The 18,814-nt window shown below is 36.8% G+C and overlaps 3 protein-coding genes across 5 annotated transcripts; 2 read left to right on the top strand and 1 right to left on the bottom strand.

Moving 5' to 3' along the window:
- Positions 1-112: 112 nt before the first annotated feature.
- Positions 113-9,778, top strand: LOC306865185 (importin subunit alpha-5-like; the record flags this gene model as incomplete). 2 transcript variants are annotated; one of them, XM_079409643.1, is made up of 14 exons in its annotated part: positions 113-227; positions 2,075-2,211; positions 2,552-2,665; positions 2,750-2,849; positions 2,939-3,033; positions 3,289-3,420; positions 3,514-3,602; positions 3,678-3,777; positions 5,366-5,529; positions 6,058-6,136; positions 6,224-6,349; positions 6,617-6,744; positions 6,870-7,045; positions 7,912-9,778. In XM_079409643.1, the coding sequence occupies 14 exons, from the start codon at positions 113-115 to the stop codon at positions 8,097-8,099; spliced, it is 1,743 nt and encodes a 580-aa protein (XP_079265769.1). In that variant the 3' UTR covers positions 8,100-9,778. The 2 variants fall into 2 exon arrangements, with proteins under 2 accessions (XP_079265769.1, XP_079265770.1); XM_079409644.1 differs by having other exon boundaries at positions 2,078-2,211; positions 7,912-9,561.
- Positions 9,779-9,826: 48 nt separating this feature from the next.
- LOC306865187 (protein FAM162B-like) lies at positions 9,827-15,306 on the bottom strand. Of its 2 annotated transcripts, none has more exons than XM_079409650.1 (6): positions 15,039-15,306; positions 14,394-14,441; positions 12,946-13,026; positions 12,647-12,755; positions 10,843-10,951; positions 9,827-10,762 (listed from the first exon to the last, which is right to left on the bottom strand). In XM_079409650.1, the coding sequence occupies exons 2-6, from the start codon at positions 14,434-14,436 to the stop codon at positions 10,646-10,648; spliced, it is 459 nt and encodes a 152-aa protein (XP_079265776.1). In that variant the 5' UTR covers positions 14,437-14,441; positions 15,039-15,306; the 3' UTR covers positions 9,827-10,645. The 2 variants fall into 2 exon arrangements, with proteins under 2 accessions (XP_079265776.1, XP_079265775.1); XM_079409649.1 differs by having other exon boundaries at positions 10,413-10,762; positions 12,647-12,760.
- A 648-nt stretch (positions 15,307-15,954) lies between these two features.
- On the top strand, positions 15,955-18,619 carry LOC306865184 (protein MIX23). The gene is made up of 5 exons (XM_079409642.1): positions 15,955-16,035; positions 17,183-17,308; positions 17,470-17,616; positions 17,693-17,752; positions 17,841-18,619. Exons 1-5 carry the CDS (start codon positions 15,985-15,987, stop codon positions 17,889-17,891), a joined length of 435 nt encoding a protein of 144 aa, XP_079265768.1. The 5' UTR covers positions 15,955-15,984; the 3' UTR covers positions 17,892-18,619.
- The last annotated feature ends 195 nt before the right edge of the window (positions 18,620-18,814 follow it).

Here is an 18,814-nt window from a genome sequence, read left to right as displayed (position 1 = left end):
TCCATATTTATAAGCTCCTTTATTATAAAAAAAGAAAAAACGACCGGGTTTATTATAAGTGGACATGGCAACACGGTTCGTTACACAAAACTGGCAACACCGAGAAGCAGACATGCGCTTCTCACACGATGTCTTCTCCCAGTGCGCATGCGCAGTATCACTATACCGGCGGAGGCTGAACTGTAGCAGCTTAAACGACGCAGGGATAAACGAGACCGTTTTGACAGGTCAGTGCGCCACTGTGGATTATTTGTGTTTGAGTGGTTTTATTCCATCAATATGATGTTAAATTCAAAAGATAAAAATGTTAAAACCTAAATATAAGCAGCAGTCGGACAACCTTGTTGGGTGGGTTAGCAGGGGAGCTAACAGAGGCTGCTGCGCAGATCTGGGAGGGGGAGGCGAGTCTGGCGTTAAGACGATATTACCAACAAACCTGCTCTTCAGTCGATGATCGCTACCATCTGAGGAGCTAAAATTAAATTTTATTGACTTGAATCGATCGTCTCCGCTTCGCAGGCGCTATGTACGGTTGGATTGGTGTGTTTGGCGGGATGTTTTTAGGTGGAGATGGTTGGATGGGTCGCTCCCCTTCACTGCGGGCTGAAGCGCCACTGCCCATGAGCAGGGGTCAAAGATCCAGTCTGGCTCTGTTTCTTGCTAATATCTTAATATTCTTTTTAGTCATTTATGGAAAAACGCAACAGGTGAATAGAGTAAAATTATAACTAATAGATGTCCTTTTTCGTCCGCAGTTGGTTAATCACAGTGCATTTCTGGAATATTATGCTTAAATATGCATATGTGGCCATGTCTAATGAAATATGCACTAATTTGAATACATTTCCAGAACAGCAATCTGAACATTAGATAAAACCAGGTTAAATTTTCGTTTCATTTTGTTGACACATTAGGTCACACAAATTGACAAATAAAAGTATTTAAAATTTTGAATCATTTTATCACTCCATAAGTAGAAAAATAAGGTCAACAGGCGGATAAAAATTAATACAATTTGTTGAATTAAATTTTATATAAATCATGTGAATGACATATGGACAAACCCCTAGAAAGGAATAAAATTGGAAAGTTTGGTTTTAGTTCAACTGAAGTGGAGATGCATGAGAAAAAAAAATCTAATTTTGAGAAAACCACCTTTAAATTAATTGAAATGTACAGATGCAAATAGATAAAGTGTAGTAATAATAAATTATGTATTTTGCCTGTTTTCTTTCCCCTAGTATGAAAGTGTTATGAAAGCAAAATATTATTCAAATATTTTTAGTGATTTTCATTATTATACAACAGTCTCAGCCACACAAACATATACAACATTCTTCTTAAATCACATATTTCACACCAAAACACAACTACAAACAACAAACACACCCCTTTAATAATAATAATAATAAAAAATAATCCATAAACTTGCACGAAAACACATATTCTAGACAGACATTTGTGTGAAAACTACAGACGTCTCTCTGGTGATGTACACCACCTCTGCAATGTTCATCTGCCTCCACTTTTAAGTGCAACGCCCACATCTCAAAATCCAATCAACAACTGATGGATAGAACCAAGTCACCAGCCTACACTTTTTTTATTTTCTGATAATCCGTTACAGTCTGATATGTCACACTATAGAAGAAAAAAACTATTGCTACTTCTGTTTCATAATGGGGTCTTTATCTTCTTGATCTCGACTGATTTTAGATGCAAGTGATTGAAAGTATCCAGCCTCTGGCTATAAACATTGACACAAAACCTCAACATATACTTCTGTTTTCTAGTTTAGCCCAGCATTTAATGACTGACAAGGTCATTTGAGTAGGTTACAGCTCTGACTACATTAGTATTCTGTATTTTTGCTGCTGTCAGATTAGTTATGTCACAAACGATGGATGTGCATGCATATCTGGCATTATGATTGGTGTATGTGTCCACTGCTGATAGAAACAAGTGACATTACATGATCTTTCAAAGCCTGTCATCTAGCTGAGATCAAGCAACTATTTTAATGAGTCTTGGTGATTTCTCTTGTGCTCATCTTGCTTTGATCATGTCTTTCCAGCAGGCAACATCATGAGTCAGGGGAAGGACAATGCACGTCTCAAAAGCTATAAAAACAAATCGCTCAACACAGATGAGATGAGGAGGAGGAGGGAGGAAGAAGGCCTTCAACTTCGCAAACAAAAGAAAGATGAACAAGTAGGAGCTATAAGAGTGGCTTTGTGGATCTTTGCTTTGTGTCTTGTTATTGTACTCTGATGTTGTTGTTTAGTTTATGTGCACTTATATATTATACACACACACACAAATACTCAAGCAGAATAACGTCTTATTAAAATCACAGTATTTACAGTGTTTGAGAGAATCAGCCTACAAATACTTTACTTCTAGCTAATTCTACAGGAGAAAATATTGTAACAATAATGAAAACATCACTCGCTTACTCCTTCCAAGGAAAGAAATGCAACATTCGTATTGATATGTGGCACATGTTGGTATTTTATTGAGAACAGTGAGCTGAGAGTTTGTGTTCTTACAGCTGTTCAAGCGCAGAAATGTGGCCACAGTGGAGGAGGATGGAACATTGGAGGATGAAGGGATGTCGGACAGTGGATATCTGGAATCACAAGCCAACAATATGGACCAAATCACGGTGAGAAAGATAAAACAATAGTTAATCATAGTGTTGAAAAAATCGATATAGATTATGACTATTTCTGTCTTTCTAATATCACAGGGAAATGTTATTTCTGAGGACATGATACAGGTGATCTTCTCCAGCTCCCCAGAACAACAGCTCATAGGAACACAGCGCTTCAGAAAGCTCTTATCTAAAGGTGAAAGACCCTGAAGACTGAAATTCATTCATTTGCATAATCATATTTATGATAAAAAGATGCTAATTCCATCTTTAACCCTCCATTAGAGCCTAATCCCCCTATTGATGAGGTTATTGCTACCCCTGGTGTCGTGGACCGATTTGTTGAGTTCCTGAAAAGAAGAGAGAACTGCACGCTACAGGTGAGCCTACCATGCTGTATCTAAGTGATATTAAAATGAACCATATAGCCTAGAAGCAGAAGAACAGTCTGCAGACATATGCCGTGAGACAGTGAGTCATCCGGCGTGGATCTCTCCCAGCACATGCTCACACTATTGGAATGTGTATATTCTGCAAGTCTCCTCGCTATCTTTATTTAATCCCCTTGGCTCTTGAATGGTGCATTAGAGAATGCTTTTCTGCAGTATGATGACAGATGTTCTGTCTCTGTGCAGTTTGAAGCAGCGTGGGTTCTGACTAACATAGCCTCAGGAACATCCCACCAGACGCGTGTGGTCATCCAGGCTGGGGCGGTGCCCATTTTCATTGAGATGCTCTGCTCGGATTTCGAGGATGTACAGGAACAGGTGAGCGTCTTGCTGAAGGGGCAAAAATAGTCCCAGATAGGTATAAGAAAATAGGACTAACTTTGTGATTGAAACTGTCTTTTTCCACTGCAGGCAGTGTGGGCTTTAGGCAATATTGCAGGTGACAGCACTGAATGCAGGGACTATGTTCTGGAATGCAATATTCTACCCTCTCTAGTACAGTAAGTCAACCATTTGTTTTAGAACAACTATACTGTTGAGTAGTTGTTCTAATGATGTAAAATTCTCATTATCAGGTTGTTGGCAAAACAAAACCGTCTGACTATGATGAGGAATGCAGTTTGGGCCCTGTCTAACCTGTGCAGGGGGAAAAACCCACCCCCAGATTTTGCCAAGGTAAAAGTCACCTCCTTTTGTTTCCATGCAGTTCAGTAGAATTTATTTGTAGAGTTTTTTTTTTTACAATATACATCGTTTCAAAGTAGATTTATAGAAACATGAACAATATATCTGTTAAAGGCTGTTCTATAAAAAATATATTATATATTTTAATATAATATAATATATTAGGATCAGGATTGAATATTTAATTGTGCCAAGCTCATTTCCCCTCTTTTACATTTAGGTTACCTTTACCATCATCTACCACTAATGTACTTTATTATTTAATTTAATAATTTATGCTGTTGAATATAATCTTTAATAAATATTCATTTTTTCATATTGTACATTATAATGTTGTGATGCTCAGATTGACTTTAACCAATTTAAACAGATTGACTTAGATTTTTTTTGAATACGCAATTTTTTTTATGTGATTACGTAAAAAAAAAAATGTTGGTGTTGTTGTCAGACTTCTAACATTACTGAATAATGCAAAATAATAATAATAATAACAATACCTTACAACCTACCATTCAAAAGTTTAAAGTCATTATGATTTTTTTTTTAAACAATGCTTTTATTCAGTAAGGACGTGTTTAATTTAAACAAACACTAATAGTGTTGCAGTAGATTTCTATTGCTAAAAATGCTGTTCTTTTAAAATTTAAATTCATCAAAGAATCCTAAAAATGTGTAATGTTTTTTGCAAATATATTAAATAATACATCTGTTTTCATAATTGATAATAAGAAATGTTTCTTGAGCACCAAGTCAGCAAATTAGAATGAATTCTGAAGGTTCATGTGACACTGAAGGCTGGAGTAGTTATGCTAAAAATGTAGCTTTGCTGTCACAGGAATAAATTATATTTAACAATATATTAAAATAGAAAATAGCTATTTTAAATTATAAATGCACTTCATCATGTTACTTTCTAACTCTATCTCTTATCAAATAAATGTATCCATGGTAAGCATAAAAGAGGTTTTTTAGTTTGTGTTTGAGACTCAAGTTGAGAAATCTAAACATTGCAGGAATGGGCCACACACAAACAACAGTTACATTATTGTAGCTTGAGACGTTTGACTAAAGCACTTAAATTATTAATAGCCAGAGGCCTATCTTTACAGTTAGAGTGGCTGAATCCATTTGACTATTAGCTGTTATTGTACAAATCATTCTTATGTTGCTTTGAATAAAAGCACCTACCAAATTAGTGCATGTAAATGAGGAGAGCAAGATAGATGAAACGTGCCTAATAAATGACAAGCAAGCACATAAACAGCCATAGTCAGTTCTTGCTTCATTTCGGTAGCCACAAACCTCAACGATATTGCTGTGGGTGGCATACACACGTCAACATGGTCGTGTTTGCTCAAGCTAGAACATGTTATTAATAATTATGCTTAATGTTGATTTTATAATTTAATGATAATGTGAATAAATTTTTGTTTACAATACAATGACATTGATAATGTTTTTTAAATTAAACCAACATAAATCAACATTAAGTTGATTATTAAGTAATTTAATTAAATCTAATTGCGTCACAAGATTATACACACCTTTAAACTTGAAGTGTATTTGTCTTTTAATGCAGGTGTCGCCATGTCTCAGCGTTCTGTCTTGGCTGCTCTTTGTGAATGATACCGACATTCTGGCTGATGCATGCTGGGCTCTTTCTTATCTGTCTGATGGTCCCAATGAGAAGATCCAGGCTGTTATCGACTCAGGAGTCTGCCGCAGACTAGTGGAGCTGCTGCTGTAAGACATGAAAAACATATAGAAAGAATAATGAATAGCTAAGTCCAGTAATTCTCAACCATTATGACTCCAAGGCCCCAATTATTGACAACAATATTTGTAGGCCCCATGACTCTTCAAGTCAATTTGCTGGACACCAAAAAATATTTTAGAGCTTGGCATAACTATAAAAATGTATATTCAAATGCTGACTAATATTTCATACATTTTATATGACTTTTCAAATCTAAAAATCACATTTTTAAAATTAGTCTCTCATATTATCCAGGATTTCCAAGACTGTGGAAACCTTGGTTCTTTAAAGAAAATAAATAGTTGAATAAAAATAAGAAATTTCTTGATTTTTAGTTGTTTTAGCCATTTTTTAAAGATGATTTTTAAGCCATTTTGAGTTTGCTGAGGCCCCCTAGTGGACTCAAGCCCCTCCAGGTTGAGAACCTATGGCTTCTACTTTGTATTTTTATGGGTGCTACTTCAAATCCTTAGAATGACTGCAGTTTTCTGAGCTGTTGTTTTCATGTTGTCCAGACATGCAGAATATAAGGTGGTGTCTCCTGCTCTAAGAGCTGTGGGGAACATAGTCACAGGTGATGACCTACAGACTCAGGTAAAACAACTGTACTTTTTTCGTCCTCTGCAGTAATGTAGCCATTACATGGTTAGAGTATAACATTATTTGTTTTGTCATAAACAGGTGATTCTTAACTGCTCTGCCCTGCAAAGTCTTCTTCACCTGCTGAGTAGCCCAAAAGAATCCATTAAAAAAGAGGCATGTTGGACCATCTCCAATATCACAGCTGGAAACCGTGCACAAATACAGGTACATGCATGAATGTTAACACATGAATGTTAGTTTGGGGGTGTTTTCATTTGTAGTATTTAGTTCGGAACCTGGCATGTTTTCTGCTTTAGTTGCATACTTGCATAAAGACATTTTTGGTACACTTTTTGGTTCAGTTCCTTTTCACAAGGCAACATTTCAATGCAAAAAAATGCAACCATGTAACATTTTAAGTCCTTGTTTCGGAACAAATTAAAATAATCTACAGGTCTGAAAGTGTCTGTTTCTCTCTCACAATCTTTGTAGATGGTGATAGATGCAGACTTGCTCCCCCCGTTGATAAATATTCTGCAAGTAGCTGAGTTCCGTACAAGAAAGGAGGCGGCGTGGGCCATCACAAACGCCACATCTGGCGGTTCTGCTGAGCAGATCAGGTGAGACAGATCACTGCTTTAGCTTGGTATAACCATGCATCTCCTGTGACAGTTTGTGATCAGATCAATTCCTGCATCAGCAACCAAGACAGCTTTATATTTTAATGCTTCAATCTTCTCCTCAGGCATCTTGTTGAGCTTGGTTGCATCAAGCCCTTGTGTGACCTACTGACTCTGATGGATTCGAAGATCGTACAGGTGGCACTGAATGGCTTGGAGAACATCCTAAGACTGGGTGAGCTGGAGGCTAAACGAGGAGGAGGAATCAACCCCTACTGCGCCCTCATTGAAGAGGCGTATGGTATGTTAGTCATTACACTTGCATGTGATTTTCCCATATTTATAAGGATTTCCATATTTTTTGAGCTAAGAAGTATGACCCACCCACGTGAATTGTGTAAACTTATGAAAACTAATAGCCTCTGAGCAGCTTGGTTCACAGTAATTGATGCTCCACACAAACACCATCTCTGCAAGTACTGTGAGTTTGGGTCACTTATAATGTGCACTCATAAGCATAATGAACTCATTATACTCACGTAACTTAATTATGTTTAGTGAAAATGCAGTGAGAATCATAAATCTGTTGTCAACAAAAGAAAACTGAAGTACAATTCTGACACAAAAGCTTGTTTTTAATAGTGTACATTTATAGCATGCACAAACACATGAGCACTACTATGTGGTTTCATTTTTTTTACCAGTATCTGCACTATTTCACCAAAAGTTATGACCAGTGTTGGGCATGTTACTTAAAAGAGTAATTAATTATAGTTACTTTTCACAAATAGTAACGGAGTTGCATCATTATAAAAGTAACTAATTACCAGAGAAATTAACTATTGTGCTACTTAAAAAAAAAAAAAAAAAAAAATTAAAATAACTTGGATGCCCCCAATATTAAGCAGTTTTAATCCTGTCAACGTCTTTAATTCTGGAGATCAGAATTTCATAATGAGTTTTCACATGTTTTTTTTTTTAAATGTTCATATTCATATTAATATATAAAATAGTTGATTCAATTTTAAGTTTGAACTCAAATATTACTCTCAACAACTACAATGGAGTAAAACCGAATTATAAAAAAATAATGGATTGGCATAAAATGTAGACTATTATATATTTGTCTAGAAAAAAGACAAACCTTTTCCTGTTGCTTTCCATCAGGGTTGGACAAACTGGAGTTTCTACAGGGTCATGAGAACCAGGAGATCTACCAGAAGGCTTTTGACCTGATCGAGCGCTACTTCAACACAGAGGATGAAGATCCGGCCCTGGCCCCTGCCGTCGACCTCCAGCAGCAGCAGTTCCTCTTCCAGCAGTGCGAGGCTCCCATGGAGGGTTTCCAGCTTTAACACTTCCCTTCACCCCCATCTTCTCCAAGCAATCCACCCTGGAGGGTGAGCGACACCTCATTTCCCCCCTCTTGTCCTACTTCCCTGGCCCGGTCCAGAACGATGGCTCCAGAACGATAGCGACTTCCTGTCCTGATGTGAAAAACGTGAGCAGTAGATATTTCACATGACTTAAATATCCCACTTCCTTCATTGAACTGTCATTCAGCCCTTCAAAGCACGCATATCTCATCAGTCCCTCAGCCCGATTCAGGAAATCTGCATCCAGCGATGACTTAACAGAAGCTGGGAAAGCACAGTTCGTGTGAAGTGACTGCAATATTGACTCTGACAAGGGATCTGCTTTCCATCTGTTGTAAAACACTGGACTGACCATGTGACTGTGTTTGCATGTCTCTAAAATCCCCCCCACCCAAAAAAAGTCGCAGCCAACATGCGCCGAAAAACTCAAAAGGACATCTGATAAATGTACCTTCTCAATTGACCCAGACAACTGAAAGACGGACTGAGGGGTCCGGGCTTTCCGACGGACAACGCCAGTCAGAGGGTTTCTTACTTTGTCAGAATTCATGTTAAATGCAAATCAATGACTGAACTGTACAAGCTCCGCCTATCCTTTTTGGGTTACACATTTGCACCTTTGGAATTCTGGGAGTTGGAGTCTTCCCGCTCACTGAGACTGCTGGACAGACAAAAAGACAGATCCTGTATTCTGTGTATTAGACCATTTGATATTTCAAGAGGACAATTTCACATGAGCATCATCTTCATCGGCACTTTACGTTCAGAACAGACGCCGTTTGTTTAGATTCGAACCTCTGTAGTCCGCTTTAGGCCCCCGAAGCGCTTCTCAGGATATTGAGGTGAAGAGGAATGGCACGTACCTACATTACGGGATGTGCTTACAGAAAACACTAAGAGCGCTGCCTCATTCTGGCTGAGAAAACTCCAACCCTTTCAAAGCTTCCAACATATTTTAACAAGCTGTTGAAAATTGAGCTAAAAAGGCTTTAGCTTCCTGATATGTGAGACAAACTTAAATATTAATGTCTAATCATGCTGAATGCACACACACGTTCAGACACACCATATTTTCTGAGTGACTAGAACTGTATATGGAAAAATACAGAGCAGAAAATTGTTCAGTTCTGTTTTGTTCTGTTTTATTTTATTGTATTTTTGCGAGGGTTAGAATCTCTTAATACCGAAGGTGCCATAATCCTCATTTTAAAAAATGGAGGTGGAAAATGACAAACAAATGGACTTTAAAAGAATTTATCAACAAATTTAAATTTAAGATTTACTGGGTATTAGTTCAAGATATGATTGTTTACTTAGGTTTTCTTATTTTAATGTAAGATTCTTCCCAAGAGATGACCAGCTCTTTGTGTTCAATACTGCTGTCGTATTGAGATTGTGTAACTGTTCTCTGTTACGCCATTTGCATAAATGCTGTTTCATGAAGCTCGGTGGTCAAGTGATTTAATTTGAGATCTGTATAAGACTCTTATTCATCATTGCTTCATTCACAGAAGGGCCAGTCTTTATCCACGCTTAACTTTTTTGACTATGCTGTCATTTCTTCCTATGTAATTCAGTGCTAATAGCTATGCCATTTTACTGATGGTTGGTCATTTTAATCAAGCACAGACAATAAACATCAGCTTTAGGACAACCTTAAAGGAATAGTGCACTCAAAAATTTTAATTTGCTGAAAATGTACTCACCCTCGGGTCCTCCAAGATGTAGATGAGTTTGTTCAGCTGAACAGATTTGGAGAAATTCAGCATTACCTCATTTGCTCAACAATGGATCCTCTGCAGTGATTGGGTGCAGTTAGAATGAGAGTCCAAACAGCTGATAAAAACATCACGATAATTGACAAATAATCCACACGACTCCAGTCCATCAATTAACATCTCGTGAATTAAAAAGATGCGTTTGTAAGAAACCAATCCATGATTATCCATAACTTCCAGTGAAAAAGTCCATCCCTGTTATCCTCTCACATCAGAATCCACTGAACTGTTATGGACAGTTTTTGCTTGCAGTGTGTGCATATTTCTCTTCTGATTCAGACAAGATCACTTTTTCAGCAGAAAGAGCAATATTATGAATAGAGGACTTGTATGAATTAAAAAACATCTTTAGGATGAAATTGGTTTCTTATAAACAGCTTTTTGCTGCTTAAGATGTCAGTTGATGGATTAGAGTGATGGCTGATAAACTTCTATACTATTTATATTATTATAGAAAATCAGCTATAAAAACAATGAAGTTCATATAAGACTTTAAAGATAATAGTAATGACATAACAGTGGAACACAAGTTTATTTTTTCTTAGATATATGTATATATACAAAAAATAAATCACAGAAAATCTCACATTTATTTTATACACTACTTTCTAAAATTCTGTTTACAATGTGAAGGAAAATCTCCACCAGAGTTTCCATGGTGTGTGGCATTTGACATGAAATAACTGGCTGTTGTATGATGCCAGCTGACACTGAGACAACGGCTTTGGGAGCTCAGATGGATGCATCTCACTGGGCTTTCGCTGCAAGTGCAGTGGCCTCCTCCTTTTCTCTCTGTGCTTCCTCTCTCCATCGAACCTTCTTCTCCATGTTACAAGAGGTCAGATTTTCATGCCGACCTGCCGCCTGTCATTGAAGGCATTGGTTACATGATTATGAAAGTTATTACCCAAGGTTATCATTTATACAGCAACACTTTTTATTACCCGTTTCCCAGAGACAGCCATAGCAACGCACGCCATGATGGTCAGTGCCATCATCACATAGCAGGCCTTCACACGCACTCTGTTCCTGGCAGCATCGATCATCTCAAACCTGAAAACAGTGCAGAAAACTTTTGGCCACCCTGCTCAAAACTGCAGTTTTTGTCCCCTTTTTCTTGACAACAAATGCATTTATTAAGATGCGGAACCGGTGTATTTTTTTACATCCACATCAAATGGGAGACTTTTCAGACGTGCGCTTCAGCTTTGCCTCAAATGAGCGCGGAAAAGGTACACCAGCCAAATGAGCTTCAGTAGAACAATGAGATGCTGTTAGGCTATATCAGTTAAGCAAACTTTCCTGTCCTGTCAGCCGTCACTGTGCTCACGGCACATGTTCTGATCGCGTCATCATAAATAAGCGCACAAGAAACTATGAGCATACAACATAGTTCTGTCGTCAGTTAAGTCATGAAATTACCAAAAAGGCGATTAAAGCTGCAAACTGTGCATGCATGTATGTATGCATTACATTTCAGAAGTCTCTCAAATGCATACTAAAATACAGGCTATCGTGCAATTCCAGATCACAATAAGGTGCAAGCTGATATGTATTTTAATGCACAAGTAAATGTGAGCACAGTGCACTTATACTAGAAAATGTGCTATTTTTCATTAACTTTATTTTTCATTAACTTTGAAACCATTTAAATGCATAAAACAACTAATTTTACATTCTGGCATTTATGTGCCGTTGTCTTCCGGCCTTTTTCACATTCTTATCACTAACTGCATGTCTCATCCATGAGTATGTAATGTTAGAGAACAAGTTTTTGGGGGGTTTTGAGAACCAGAACCAAACCGACAGAGCAATAAAGCTATAGTGAGTCCCTTTATTAAAATACCTGGAGGTGAGAAATAATACAAAAATGGTCATATTCATTCAGTATCACTTGATATAATAATTCACAAATATCTCAATTACAATTTAAGTACAAACTAATTGTATTCAGCTGTGTTTTAGGCACTAAAATAGTCTAGTACTTTATAGTCAACCACATTTTTATTTTTAACATGAACGATTAACTATATTATACTATTATAGACTATAATGATAAAGCTTTAATAATCAATCTAATTTAATGAGAATAGGCAAGTGCACACAAAGACTAGAATACCCTTAAAGGGACTTTGGTCCACACAAAAGCTATAACGATAATTATATGGAGGAAAGATATTACAATCACTTTCAGAACTAATTTTCCAGCTTATGAACGATAAAAAACACTGACAGCCAATCAGAATAACCTAGAATCATCCAAGCTTGAGCACTTAACAGCCTGCAGCACCTTTATACTAAATTATTATATAGTTATTGTTCTTAATGTGAACAGGTCTTTACAAATAATTTACATACAGCTACTGCAATTTAATCGTCCAGTAAAATAAGATTGATCTTTGGGATTTTAAGATTGACACTTTGATTATACAAATGAATATCGCAATTAATCATTAAATAAGTATTTTTACTCATCCCTAGTAAAAAGCAACTGTATGGTGGGTCAGGGAGGACATGCCTGCCATGTTTTGCATCTAAAATCACAAACAGAGCCCACTCTGATCTCCCTCCAGATACCATGAATTACCCTAATTACCTGTCAGTACACTGCGAGTAATCAATCTAGTTTGAACCTCAAAGCAGACGTCTCTTGTGTTCCACCAATACTCCTCGTACACCAACTATATGCTCAGTAGTATGCCTGGAGCTGGGGGTTTATCTCAATCTAAACAGGAATAGCCCACTTACGACACAAACTCTGGAATCTGTTCTGCGGTTTTAAATCGCCCGGACCACATCAGCATCTTTTTATCCCATTCTGATGGGCGGTAACCTGGAACTTTAAACCCAAGCCTTTCTGTGCTAGAGAAAACAAGGAGAGAGGAAACACAAGGTGAGGAAAAGTTAGTCCACTGGGAAAACCATGAAATTCCCTTTAGTACAATCTAATCCTTGTGGATTAGATTGTACGTCAGGTGCTGTGTCATGTCATACGCCCCGCCTCCTAATGCAGGTAGATAGAAGTGAATGGATATTTGAGTACTGACCCTGGGGTGCGGATGCCCCCTCTTGAGGCTTGCTGCACAGTCTTCTGCTCCTTGTGGTCATCACACCTCTCCTCACCTGCCCTATAGGAGGAAATTGGCCATTAAAGGAATAGTTCAGAAGTGAGAATTCTGTCATTTACTCACCCTCATGTTGTTTTAAAATGGTTTGACTTTCATTTCTTAGTCACTAAGGAATAGTGTAACATTTATAGCTGAATTGTGCCTTTAAGTCCGACATGGTGATAAATCATGGCTGTATGATTATGTTTATAGAAAAAAATGTGTTGTTTCCTGTTAAATTCGCACTGATAGTTTAAAAGGTTTTTGTTTGCTTTTTTCCCAGATGAGGGAATGACATTGCATTTAAACTTTTGATTAAGCATTTTAGCAGCTGTTTAAGAATTATTTATTATTCAATCATTTAAACATTAGATTTTTGCTAGGCAAAATTTTTTTTTTTAAATCATTGTACCACTATGTACTACAACCATTCCACCAAAATACAAATACAGTAAAAAACTTTTTTTGATGACATACAGAGAAATACCACCGATTTTAGAAATAATTATTTGTATAATATTCATAACATACAACAGATTTATGTTATAAATATTATAAAAATAATTATTTCTAAAATCGGTGGTATTATATATATATATATATATATATATATATATATATAGTATACATACACACACACAGTCAAAAGTTTTTGAATAATATGATTTTTTATGTTTTTTTAAAGAAGACTCTTCTGCTCACCAAGCCTACATTTATTTGATCCAAAGTACAGCAAAACAGTAAGCTTTTGAAATAATTTTTACTATTTAAAATAACTGTTTTCTATTTGAATATATTTTAAAATATAATTTATTCCTGTGATTTCAAAGCTGAATTTTTAGCATCATTACTTCAGTCTTAGTGTCACATGATCCTTCAGAAATCATTCTAATATTCTTATTTGCTGCTCAAAAAACATTTATTATTATTATTATTATAATTATCTGATACAATACGGTATATATACCACGGCTGTTATTAAAAATGTTATAACATTCATAATTTATGTATACTGTGATGCATACAATAAATCACAATTATACTTTAAGATATTAGAAACATAATGACTCGATAAGATATATAATAATACATAACTCCGGTACGATTCATTATTTTACCGGAAATTATACTATGGTACATTTTTGTAAGAGAGATCACATAGAGTTATAAAATCATTATAACAAGAGGTGTGGCTTTGTCTACATCAATTAAAAGTAATAAAATCCATGCAACATGATTCTATTCCTGCCAGTCCCATTTATAATCATGTTTTCACTGCTAGTTTTATGCCAACAAGTGTTTGAAGAATGCCCACTGTGCCCAGTGCCAAAGCTTATCATATGCAGCCCGGCTGCGTCCAATACAAATATCACACGGACAATACTGACCTATTAAAGTGCCAACAGGCCCTCTGATCATGTTGAAGATCATGACTTCTGAAGATGAATATGATGAAAGAAAAATAAATTTTTTAAGCCATGAAATCGTGCCAGAATGCCAATGCCAGGTTTAGTTCCTCTAACTACCTTAAAGGTGCCATAGAATGAAAAACTGTCTTTACCCTGGCATATTTAAATAATAACAGTTCTGTACATGGAATTGACATACAGTGAGCCTCAAACACCATAGTTTCCTCCTTCATATGTAAATCTCGTGATTAAAAAAGACCACTGAAAAACAGGCGAATCAGAACATAACACCGACTGTGACGCAACAGTCGGGATCACTACGCCCCCAACATTTGCATAAACCCGCACTTGTTCTAAGCCGCCGAACCATCAGAAGCTCTGCAGGTATTGTAAATAAACAAGCGCGGACAACAGCGAAAATAACAAAATAAATGTTATGTTCCAGGCCGTGCAGAGGGTGTGAAGTGCAGGGATGGGTTGGTGTCTGTATTCAGAAAGGCACAGAAAGCAAATAACGCGAGCCACTAAAGGGACATGGTTAGCTCCTTGCTAGCGGTAGCCTGTTACAGTACATAAGATTTCACTCTCAGTAAGGAGAGATGAGGATGATGGCGAATGACTTACAGATCCTGAGCACCACTGACAAGCATCTGATCTTGTGAAATGTGTGGTAAGTACTGTTGCTCCATAATGTAAACATAGTTTGTGTGATCGCGTCTCTTGAAAGTGAAACTATAACGCGATCGATGGATCATTCAAAAGCAGTTTCAATGCCTCGCATATTAATAACGGCTCCCTGATGCCCGCGTTTTATATACAGTATTATTACCCGAAAGTATTTAAATAAATATTTTCCTCCCTGTGCTTCCTTCTTGCTGATGAGTCGTACTGTGAAACAGCCTATCAGAGCAGAGCTCAACATTGAGCAGCACTGTGAAACAGCCAATCAGAGCAGAGCTCATTATTATTCATGACCCTGCCAAATAAGCCAATAACAGACCGTTTCATTCTAGGGAGAAATCCTAGGGTTGTAAATGGACATGTAAAATCGTTTCTGGAGATTTTTTGCCCTTACCTAAGCCACATACCATCTGTGTAGATATCAGAGAACAATTTTAAATACTGTATCAATGCATTCTATGGCACCTTTAAAGTCAGTTCGAGTTCATATGCAAGCGCAGAGCTGGTGTAACCCTGAAGGACCCTGAGCAGCCAAAACAAGCTCTGCTGCTCACATGAGCGCAAGTTAAGGACAAAAGTTACGCATGTAAAGGGAGTAAAAAAATGGTATAACTAAAAGTAAAGTTAAATAAAAATATATAATAATTTTTTTGGGTATTTCAGCGAAACAGTTCGCATAAATCACCTGTGGATTTTACTTGCTCACGTGTAACTTAATCTTATTTTTATCGTCACACTATCGGCTCACTATAGTAAACGTTTGCGGGAATACTCAATAATTACCTGTAACTTTGATTAATAAGTGTCAAAAACAAAAGTTTTTTAAATAGTAAATGTAATTCAGGCAGTTGTTGGACACCCTCAGCGCGCAGGACCTCTTCAGTCCACTATGGCGGCGCCCGGTGGAGTTCTGAACTGTGAGGACTTTTCAATGTTTCAGGTAAAACGTGCGAAGTTGTCAGCAGACGGGATAAAATTACGCATGATTTTTAAGCTCATGCTGAGTTTTATAAACACGTTGTTATGATGTTAACGGAAAGGTTGTGCGGATGACTGACCCTCGGTGGTCTGTTGCATGCAGTAGTGAGGTTCAATGAGCAGCAGAGCAAACATGAGCGATTAAGCAACTGGGCTGTTCTTTGTAAATATAAATGTATGCATTAAATGAGCTATCATTTATACACAATATAAAGTACAGAATTTATTTATTTTAAAGCCACCAAGTACATATTGTGTAATATGTGGGTTGTTGGACTTTTTTCAGCACCTGGATTTTCAGTTAAAGTTTATTTAAGCTTATAGGGAAAGGTGTATAATGTAGGTGTTTTTACGTTTTTATTTTATTTATTAAGTCATATATATATATATAAGGCTTTGAATGATCTTTTAGTGTTTTCCCATTCATTTAATTGTTTCTGAGGTATTCCAAGTGTCCCTCAGTTAATATAAACTCTTAAAGCTGCATGCATATTAATTACACAAGAATTAGAAAATTTAATTTGGAATAGATTTTGTCACTCTGCAGCACTCTGCTTGAAACGTTGTCAGCTACCTATGTATATATAGTTATATTGTACACTTTTTAAACATGTGACAGTTTCCAAGGGTTTTTTTACCTTATGAGAAATTAGTAATCAGTTCTATTAGTAATGCCTAAATGGAGGGTAAGATGTATTCTTAATATTTAAGGTGGCAAACCCCAACACCCTTGACATGTTCCGGTCCTTTTTGGACTAAAACATACTGACTTTGCTCACACAGGTATAACTACTTCCCAAAAAATAAACTTTGATCTCTTTTTTTTCCTCCACCTTATTACAGTAGCAATGTTTCCGGTCAAGTGACCAGCCTACAAAAATGACTTATAAATACTTATAAAGCACAGGTCTCGTATTCCTTAATTATTATTATTTTTTTTGTGGTAATATAACATAAGGAATTTACAAGCAAGTTTCAGCACAGCAAGGGTTGAAAAGCATATTAACAACATAATGATTGCATTACTTACAATACAAGAACAAATAGTAACTTGAAGTTGAACTTTTATTTAGACTCACATGCTGTACATCTCTCCTCTTTTCCTGTAGGAAGTATTAAAAGTGATGCGCACCATAGATGACAGAATCGTCCATGCCCTCAATACTACTGTGCCCACTGCATCCTTTTCAGGCAAAGTAGATGCCACACAGACCTGCAAAGAACTTTATGAATCTGTATGTATCACAGTGCAAAGTACTCTTTAATAATCTAAAATGATTATTTTAGAGATCCCCTAATTTTGTTCTTGATGTATGACTGATTTAAGTGTACTGTCATACTCTGTAATGTATTAATTCATTACAAGCCCTTTTTCTGTACTGCCTATGCCTTTCAGCTCATGGAAGCTCATCTTTCCAGAGATAAGGCAATAAAGTCATGCATTACAGAGACCTCTGCTGTCGTCGGGCAGTTACGTGAAGAGAGGGCAAAAGATAGAGACAACTTGTCAATAATCAAGCAACTCAGGAAAGAGCAAACTAAGGTAATGTCTTTATTTAAATGTACTTGGGCTGCGATTGGTTGAAATCTTGGTTGAATTCTCTATCATTTCCCTACAGTTAAAACTCATGCAGTCTGAACTAAATGTTGAAGAAGTGGTCAATGACCGGAGTCTGAAGGTGAGTTATTGAGTGTCTCCTATTGATCCTATTGAATATGAGTGGGTTGCATTTAGAAGTGTTTGTTAATGATCACGTTTTCCTCCAGGTTTTCAATGAAAGGTGCCGAATTCACTACACCTCTCCCAAGATCAAGTGAATAATACTTCTGTTGTCAACTACACAGTTGTTCTGAGGAAAACACCTGGAGCTGAGCCTGGACATTGTCGTTGACTCCACAAACCCTCCTCCATCAGCTCTGTGGCTTTGTGTTCTTACAGTGAGGAAACACTACTGTTGCCCGAGTCCTGTAAACCTTTTCGTATAAATATTGTACAAAAGATTTTATAAACCATGAAATGTTTTCCAATAAATGAAAAGTTGTCTGTTATTTGCTTTGCAACATAGTGATTAATGTTCATTTGAAGTGAAGGGGACTTCTGTTCTCAGATGTTGATGTGGCCACCTGTGTCAAAGGTTAAAGCAGGGCTTTTTCAACCCAAACTCATGGGAAAATAACTATTTCACGAGTTCGTATGAATTTGTACGATGTGAACGTGTGATTTTTTTTAGAAAAAAGTAAGCTTGAAGGCCCGTCCCTGAATATCACTGGGGCGTGAGCAGATTGCATGAATTCATGGAAATTAGCCATTAATTCATCAAAACTTTAGTTAGGAATTGCCATGAGAGTTTTTGGTTTTCAGTCTTTTTGATGCCACAGACCCCCGAATGATGATGCTTGTGTGAGGGATTGTGAAGTTTAAAAGGCATATATATAGTTGCTACTGTGAAAAATCTACTCAGAACTGTACTGTTAGATGTATTGGTTTAATATCAAGTTATTTACTGAAATGCAAATATTATAAACTTCCATTACTCTTTTTAGGCAGTTTTTTAGTCACGTTTTTATTTAATCTTATTTTTGTTTTTAAATCCCCCACCCCACTCCACTGTTCTTTAAACATCTCCATCTAGCATTCCATTGCTGCCCCTTGGTATCCCTGGACCCGTTTGAAAAACCCTGGGTTTAAGCGTATCTTATGGAACCCAGCTGACGTTATCATGCACTTATGACTTAAAGTG

The sequence above is a fragment of the Barbus barbus genome (assembly GCF_936440315.1).
Source record: "Barbus barbus genome assembly, chromosome: 46".
NCBI classification, from domain to species: Eukaryota; Metazoa; Chordata; class Actinopteri; order Cypriniformes; family Cyprinidae; genus Barbus; species Barbus barbus.
This window is presented reverse-complemented; position numbering and strand designations above follow the sequence as displayed.